The sequence below is a fragment of the Sinocyclocheilus rhinocerous genome, unplaced genomic scaffold (genome assembly GCF_001515625.1).
Source record: "Sinocyclocheilus rhinocerous isolate Xijiao unplaced genomic scaffold, SAMN03320098_v1.1 scaffold2161, whole genome shotgun sequence".
NCBI lineage: Eukaryota > Metazoa > Chordata > Actinopteri > Cypriniformes > Cyprinidae > Sinocyclocheilus > Sinocyclocheilus rhinocerous.
Window position 1 is genome coordinate 288,458 of NW_015648277.1, and position 9,134 is coordinate 297,591.

The window sequence follows — 9,134 nt, forward strand, 5'->3', positions numbered from 1 at the left end:
TCGATTGTGTTAAACCTGTAGCCTGTGTGCTGATGTTCAGCTTTGGTAACTCAGTCAGGGCTTTTAAATGGTCCACACAGTTGGTTGTAGTGCAGTGCTGGAACAAGATATATTTACATAGTAGTAAACGCAAACTTTTAAGGGTCAACAAAAGAAACATCACTATTTTTGTGTCTTAAAAAGTCTAGAGGTCCGAGACTGTGAAGTACAAAGACGCAAAACTTCTCAGGTATCTAAACAAACATCAATCTGACACTAGGTGGCATTAGAGCAAACAAAATCGTGTTGTTCCTCATTAATAACAATAGACAATATGCATTTGGAAAAGCACTATGCATCTAAATTGAACATATTCAGTAGGAATGATTTAAAAATGGAGAGCCACATATCGGATAGCTATTGATTGTATTCCAAAAGTGTTGGGGGAAACATAAATATATGTAAAAGTGAACAGATTCTGTCCTGTGTTGACATATTTCTGAATTTTAGGCAAGACATATTTAAGGGCTCTTCTTTTTAAACAGTCAATAGTCTTTAAACAGTCAATAGTCTGCGGTTACATCAGACTTGAACATGATTGGCTGCTTGCTAGTTGTGTGCAGGTGGCGTTAGGTGGAGGCAGGGCCGTCCTTAGTGGGGTGCAACTGGTGTGGTCGCATCGGGCCCTGTGCTTGAGGGGGCCCCGCGGTGAATGGATCGAGGAGGACCCCGCTCCCTACCTCGCACCGGGCCCCGTGTCAGCTAAGGACGGCCCTGGGTGGAGGGACATTCTCATTCTTGAGAGCATTTAATTGGACAAAAATCTGTGTATCAGCGTCATTAATACAAGGACTAAAGGCCAAACACATTCAGTGTTTTATTACATCTACAAAATACAGAAAAAGTAGTAAACACTTTAACTTATTTAATATTACAAAAGCTTTCCTGATTCAGCAGAAATAGCAGGCAATACCATTTCAAAATCAAATACATTCTTCTATTTGCATAGCTACATTTTCAAGATTTTCCATTTTGAATGTTTTCAGTGCTTTTGACTTTGGTTTACAGAACATTGCATAGCACACAAATAAATCTAGAAAAATCTTTCAAAACAAGAATACATAATATGATATTAAGGCACAGCGTAGTATACATAACAAACATACATTCAGCATTATGAAAAGACAGACATCTTGACATGATTGTCCTTGATGAATTAGACTTAACACTTCTAAAATTAAGTCTCCTGTTGTACAATGTCTTCTAAAATGATCATTTATATAAAATGTGCTTGATAAGAAATTGGTGATTGAAATGAGATAGGTTTGATGAAATGTGATACAAAAAGTCTTTTGTGCATCCGTGTTGTTTTCAATGTACTGTAAACAGAAGCATTCCTGCTAAGGACAGTGCATAACAATGTACATAGGGAGCAAAATAACTCTATCATCATTAAATGACATTATCAGTATCTTTCTTACGGATGGCTCGCAACAAAAAATATAGCGCCACAATAAGAAGGAAGCAAAAGAGGATGATCAGAGCACTCCAGGCGCCTGAGCGCAGTGATTTCCTCAGTAAAACATCTTCAGCAGGCAGCAGGTTACTTAGGCTTAGCATGAAGCCAAGGGACCAGCCAACAGATGTGTCTCCCGCCTGCAAACCAAAGCAACATGTTAACTTTTTTTTTTTTGACCTAGAAGGGTCCACTTATTCACCAAGCTTTAGGGAAAAGTTCACAAAAAAATAAACATTTACTGAAACTACTACTCACCCTCAAAACATTTCTCACCCTCAGGCCATCCAAGATGTAGATGAGTTTGTTTCTTCATCCGAACGAATGGAAGAATTTAGCATTACATCACTTGCTCACCAATGGATCCTCTGTAGTGATTGGGTACCATCTCAAACAGCCGATAAAAGCATTACAATAATCTATCAATTAATGTCCAGTGAAGTGAAAAGCTGCGTGTTTTTATTACCAAATCTCATTCTGATGGCACCCATTCACTGCAGAGGATCCATTGGTGAGCAAGTGATGTAATGCTAAATTATTTCAAATCTGTTCTGATGAAGAAACAAAATAATTCTAGGATGGCCTGAGAGTGAGTAAATTTTCAGCAAATTTTAATTTTTTGGTGAACTATTCCTTTAAATCAACACAAAAAGCTATTACAATCCATTTTACTCCTGTAATGTGATGAATATTCTTTTTTTAAATTAAGAATAAAATGAAATATAGGCCTAGGCTAGTACTTGAGTTTATTCATGTGAAATTGACTAGGCAGTGAAAAGTGTTCTCTATGTGACAAATGTTTGGAAGGAAGGGGTTGAAAAATTAGAAAGCTTGGTGATATCAAAATGAAAATTTGTATGCCTATAAACAGGGAACGTGCATTAAGGAGGTAAATAGAGTCAGTTTTTGCAAATAGGTCTAACTACCTTCTTCTGGAAGGAGATGTGCGGGAAGGAGAAAAAATCAAAGCCATATCCATTGACCAGGAGCACCTGCACAAAGGCAGAAACTGTGCAGTAGTCCTTCAAACGGCTTTCCTGACCCTGAACTTTATTTGTGATCTAGGGCAAAGAAAATGAAAGAGAAAGTTGAGAGGAATATCTGAAAGTCATTTAATAGGCTAAATAAATAACTGTTAAATATTCAATATTGCTTCATTTGAAAACAATAAGACAGTGTACATATAAAATAACGTCTTCATATAAGATAAAGTAAGTTCTCTTAATCTGAGAACCTGAGACTCTCAATCATTGGTCGATTGCTGAGATATGGGGAAAGTCATCTCAGAATAGCAGGGCTCAAAATAAGCTCAGCGGGGCAGTACCTCCTGAAAGCTCATGTTGCAGACAACATGGGTAGCGTCCTCTAAATGTTCTGGGGACGTGATGCTGATGCCTGTTGCTTCCTGAAGAAAGGAATGGGTGTAGAAAAATGCAGAAAATGCCTGTGCCAGAGAAAGAAAAAATGGTGATGGAGAGAGATAGATTGCATTATCATAATAGTGACACATGCAATCATGACACTGTGCCCAGAAAATTAATTCATTATTTATTTTAATGCTTTGAGCTGTCTCACTTAATAACTGCTTACATGTTAACATAACCAGTAAAGACATTAATGTTGCCAAAGGCATGAGAGATGAAGGAACAAATAGCATGTTATGCTGGTTGATCAAATATATGAAAAAAAATCAACTGAATGCACAAGGTTTAAATGTTCCATATTAAGCACTCTAGAAACTTGTACCATAAAGTTTCCAGTAATGTTGGGCTGGAAGACTCCATCAAAAGAGCATCTGGAATAAGAACAGTTGTTAAAAGAGAAGAGACGAGAAACGTTTCCCAGGCATTGATCGTAGTTTCCTGTGCCTTTGATTTGCAGGTCGTCATCAGGTTTATACGGAGTTTGTCTTTTATTGCATGGAGTATCAAACACACTGCTCAGCTTTATGGAGTCACTGTAACCTGCAGGATAGCAGGGGTGAACTATGGAGCGGTCTGAACCCTGAGTCTATACGATATAAAGAGAAAACATCAGAAGTTATACAATCAAGTTAATCAGCTTGTCTGATGATCATTTAGACTAAAGGTTTGCACTTAACCTTCATCAGAAGTGCCAGCAGTCTGAGTAACACCTGGTCTCTCCCATAACACAGAAAGCTCTGAGTGTAAATCTGATAGTCTCGTCCGTACAGCCGCAGTTTCATCAGATTGTCCTTGTTCTCCACCATCTGTTTAGTTTCAAAGGTAATCTGAGTAGAAGCTCCACCAAAGTCTAGAGCACCAACCGTGTCTCTGCCTGGAGACAGCCATTGACCCACAAAACCATACTAGAGACATGAAAGAGAAAAATGTAGGGTAATGGCCAGTAACACATTTAGTAAATGACATTCAGATGTTGTGAGATACACAGTATGGCTAACAATATACTATACTTTGATGTAATTCTCAAGCAGGTAGTTGACTGTGACCCATCCATAAGCTCCCTCTTCTTGTCCACTTAAGATGGTGGCCCCTTTGAAGCTGAATGGGTAGGTCTTCAGTTTGCCTGCCACTTCCTTCAAAACCTCATCTGACTCTTTGGGTTTAGAAATACTGTGTGATAGGGCACAAATGCATTTTTTTTAATAATAATATTTTATTTTTTAATACAATCTCTTCTCTCTTTATATACTTTTTTTTCAGGATTCTTTGATGGATAGAAAGTTCAAAGAACAGCATTTACATGAAACTAAACCATTTGTAACATTACAACTGTCTTTTCTGTCACTTTTGACCAATTTTATGCATCTTTGCTGATCAAATGTTTTAATGTTTTAAAAAAATAATAATAATTTTACTGATCCCAAACAAACAGTAGTGTGTATTGCAAGTTATAAGAGGTAAGTTATATAGGATAATGATAAATTTGTCATCTGTGGTTATAAAAGCAGCTTTAGTCACAAAGCAGTGAGCTTTCTGACTCACTTCAGTAGTCTCATGCCTGCTGTGGCCCCGAGATACAAAGGGGTGAGTTTGTGTCTTGACTTTGGGATCTCCTGCATGGCTTGTTCCATGCATTCCTCAAGACTACTGGCTGCTCCTCCTTTGTTGCCAGCATAACTGGAGATCCCGCCTCCTGATTAGAGAAAGTGAGAGAGGAAGAGAGAGGTCAGTTCATCAGACAACTGAAACGAATAACACAATTCCTCTTTATATCTTATGAACTCTGCATGGACATACATGGGCAAGAACTATCAGTTCCTATTTCACTGCCTGGAATGCCACAGACACTTGACTACCATAAATGCAACCAGACATGTTTTTAGGTGACTATTCCAGATGTTTCCGTAGAACATTGCCACTCAGCAATATTTGAGGGGTACTAGGAGTTCAAGATCCCAATTCTGTGAATGCCAGATCCCTAACGAAGAGTGGAAGGACTGAACCAGAGTGATGAAATTTTAAAAGGGCAAACTTAAGGCACCACCACAAAAAAAGGAAGCGGGCAACAATGTGTTGCAATTCAGCACTCTGCTTAAGAATGCCATATCTCAGTCCAAATGAACTTCAATGCAAATGTTCAAGCAGTGAAAAAATATCAAGAACTAATTCATTACAATACATTCATATAATGAAGTAAAACATCTGACGTTGTCGTTTGGATTTTGTAATTCTGTTCTGTGAGTGACTTTTGAGAAGTGTGATACATTTTAAAATAAAGATTTGAGTAAATTGTTTCTAAGCTACAGAAACAATTTTAAGCTACAGTATTGCACGAGGTTTTAGCAGTCTCACATCCCTGTTGGACTGTTCTTTTTCTTTCAGTCTTATCGCCTGACATTTACATTTAGTCTGATAACAGACGTTTTTATTCAAGAGACTTTCAAATGAGGAACATCATAAGCCATTTATCATTAAATACTCACCCTTGGCATGACACTCGCTGTGTTGACTGACTATGCCGGTACCGTTCTGCTTGTCTGCTGGCCATTTGTAGATGAACATGGCCGTATGAGAGGATCCAGCGTCCAGGACGATTCCATACTGAGAACAAACACAACAGCAAAAAAATGAGGCTGAGGCTAAAAACCTGTGGTGACAAGGATTTGGTTGCCAGGGAAGACATGCATACACAGACACACTGCCAAAATATACATCTTGAATTTGCTTTTATGCAAATGCCTTTATCCAGCAAAAAAGGACACATTAAATTCAAAAGGGACAATAAAACATTTATAATGGTATCACATTTTTCTATTTCAAATAAATGCTGTTTTTTTTAACTTTCTATTCAACAAAAAATCCGGAAAAACATGTAGCACAGTTTGCACAAAAAATTAAGCAGCACAACATTGTTAATAATAAGCAATGTTTCTTGACCACCAAATCAGCATATTGGAAAAAAATGTATGAAGGATTTATGAAAACTGGAGTAATGGCTGCTGAAAATTCAGATTTGCCAGAATGAATTACATTTCTAAATATATTAAAAAAGGTTAAACGGCTATTTTAAATTGCCGTTTTTTTATTTTCAAAAAAATCTAAAAAAAATGTTTTTTTATTTATATTTTTAGCATTGAAACCTGGACTGAACAACATGATTGAAGTCTGACATGAGTTTATTGATCATCGATTGATCAGTTTGCCATTTTATTCCAGCCTTTACTCCTGGATGGAAGATTCTATGCGGAGTCACACTTCAACTAAGTTTAATGGTGCAACACTCAAATATTTAGTAGGCTGTAAATTCTAATGTTGGAATGATTTACGACTAACTAGATGTTATAAATTGTAACCTGTAATTTGGTGTAACCTGCCCCAGGTAATTTGGGTCTCATGCTGCTAAAAACAGGGTGTGTATTTGAGAATTAGACATGTGGGAACTGAATTACACATTCCGTTATTACTGAGGAGCTGAAAATCTTGTTAAAAAATCTCCTCTTTGGTTAGAATATGATTTCGTAGCTTACTGCTGATTAATTTAAACATATTAGATGCAGTTAATACTTGAGGTTTTCTGACTAATTTCTGTCCCATTTACAACTCTACTAGATGCATCTTGTTGCTTTAAAACTCATTTATTTTCAATTTTAAATGGTCAGGCCTCCTCCTTAGCTAATTCATAATGTAATACTGATTATTCAAGTGAACATGACTCACCTCTGTAGCCGCCTTTGCAAATATGAATATGATTTACTTAAACACTTCTTTGAAGTAATGTAAAATGTTTGCTCAATGATTATAATAAATGTTTAACAACCTAAAGATCAAGAAATCACAAGCGTCATTTACATATGCCACAGACTCTTGTTTTCATCCCTTCCTTTTATCGCACACACCTGCAGAACATGCTTCCCAAAGGATTGTGTATTTTGGGCAAGACACTGCCTGAACTTTATTCATTCATGCAAACCATGATAATCTCTTCAAAGTACATATCTTGCCTTCCAGACTTTGCCTACAGTTTGCATACAGCCATTTTAGCTTTGTATAATAACAGCGTCTAGCAGCTCTTTTAAATTCAGTAGGCGACTCAAAACATGTTCAAGTTTGCCTTTCTATGTCAATGTGACTCTGCTCAGATTGTGCCATCAGTCACCTGTGTACCTATTCTTCAAGAAATTATGTTACCCTGAAGCTAAACAGAATTGTCTGAATATGCTGAAGGACTGTTAAGTAATTTAACAGTAATGGGTGTGTACGAGGAGCATACTGGTACAAATACTATATGGAAAATTCCCAGATCTTCAAAAGCACAATGACTCACTGTCATGTTTCTAAGAAGGAAAAGGGATTAAAGCATTGAATCAAAACGGCTGGGAAATACAAACAATGGGATCCAGCCAATATGAACAAGAGCTTTTATGTGTGAAAGACTGTAAATCAAAAAGAGAGCGCAGCTGGAGAAATATAGCTCAACCTCTACTATCAGATAAAAAAAAAAAATCTAAATTTAGTTTGGCAAGTTGGCCATCAGGTATAATTACATTGCATGGTCATGCAGGCAAAGGCAACTAATAATTAATATTTGTCATGAAATATTATTGTTGTAAGAGTTTTTGTCATTCTGAACACTTTATCATTTGTATGACAACATTATATAGAAATGAACTTACTTCAATATCTAACTGACAAGATCATGTAAAATCTATTGTGAATGCTCTTATTAAACATAAGATTCTATAAGGAATACAAATCATCTGCACAAAACTTTGATTGTTGTCTGTGTGGTCATTTACAAAAAGTATGTAAAGATGTATTTCATTCTTTGTGAGGGTCTATTTTAAGCACTGTGACACGTTTAAAACTGTCCTGATGGATTATGATCATTAAATTGCACTCTGTTATGAGCTAACATGAACCATGTCAAAGATTTATGGTCATTAGCTCTGAGCTGATGTAGATGATGTTCCAAAAAACAGCATGGCCATGCTAATCTGAAATGGCATAGATTTGGCAGCAGGAACATACACCAAATTGGACAACTATGAATTTTTAATTTTTTTTTGTCTTTCATAAAAAAGTGAATTAAACAAATTTATATACACTTAAATTTAAACAACTGATATTTGGTTAATTTTGTGATTCAATTCAGTTGTTTGTACATTTAGGAGAGTGGCAGTATTGTGCAAAAAAAAAAAAAACCTGTGACCTATCGGTTATCAGAGGTACCCTGAAATTCCCGTCCCCCTCCCCCCATTTTACACACAACAGCTTTAATGTTATGGAAATTCATACTTGTGATGTCTAAATGTCTTTGTTTTATATCCCAGAAAGCATATTGCTCTGATTTGAGCAGCTGCAGATATACAGCAAGTTCACTGAACGCCCTTCTCTATTTCACAGTGGCCTTAATGTTACTCTAATTCTAGACCTTACCTACATTCAGGTAACGTCTCCTCTGTTTCATACCTCTGAAAGCATTTCGGTCTGATGTGACAAGCTGCAGATACACAGCAAGGTCATCAAACCCGACAAGGCAGCATTATAGGTTACCGAAATCCTTTACCCCTCACTATTTCACACACAGTGGCTTAAATGTTACCCAAATTGGTGATGTCTAAACTTATTTTATTTCCCAGAGAGCATATTGCTCTGATGTGAATATCTGCAGATTTACAACATGGTCACCAAATCTGTCAAGGAAGCATTATAGGTTGTTGAAGTTTTTCACCACTCTCCATTTCACACACAATGGCTTAAATGTTACCAAAAATTCACACTGGTGGTGATGTCTAAATGTATTCATTTAGTATCTCAGAAAGCATGTTGTTTTGATGTGAACAACTGCAGATATTCAGCAGGGTCACCAACACTGATCCATTACAGATCACTGGTCACCAAATCACACATTATAAGTTACCAAAATCAGTTACCCCTCTCACAACGGTTTAAAAGTTATCCACATTCACTCTGGTGATAAAAATTCTTTATTTATTTATTTACTTTTATGTCTTGAAATGTGACCCTGGACCACAAAACCAGTCATAACCCAGCAAGCAATAGCCGTCATTTCAACGTCTCGGTTAAGTATAGACCCGAAATAGTCCGGCTATGTGTAACCCACTTCTAGCCCAAATAACCTTGAATTTGGTTTCATGTGTTTTTTTGGCAAAATAACTTGTGAGATGTATGATATTCCATCATGTAAGCAAAGT

General features: G+C 36.7%; 1 protein-coding gene across 1 annotated transcript in view; it reads right to left on the bottom strand.

The window, feature by feature from the left end:
* Positions 1-1,267: 1,267 nt before the first annotated feature.
* LOC107709683 (ectonucleoside triphosphate diphosphohydrolase 2-like) overlaps positions 1,268-9,134 on the bottom strand; it is an 8,890-nt gene continuing 1,023 nt past the window's right edge. Inside the window, exons 2-10 of the mRNA XM_016514265.1 lie at positions 8,389-8,419; positions 5,403-5,633; positions 4,462-4,612; positions 3,930-4,089; positions 3,597-3,824; positions 3,242-3,505; positions 2,820-2,939; positions 2,422-2,556; positions 1,268-1,635 (exon numbers count right to left, since the gene is read on the bottom strand). Coding sequence (XP_016369751.1) covers positions 1,432-1,635; positions 2,422-2,556; positions 2,820-2,939; positions 3,242-3,505; positions 3,597-3,824; positions 3,930-4,089; positions 4,462-4,612; positions 5,403-5,633; positions 8,389-8,419 — 1,524 coding nt within the window. The 3' untranslated portion in view covers positions 1,268-1,431. The remainder of the gene's footprint in view (positions 1,636-2,421; positions 2,557-2,819; positions 2,940-3,241; positions 3,506-3,596; positions 3,825-3,929; positions 4,090-4,461; positions 4,613-5,402; positions 5,634-8,388; positions 8,420-9,134) is intronic.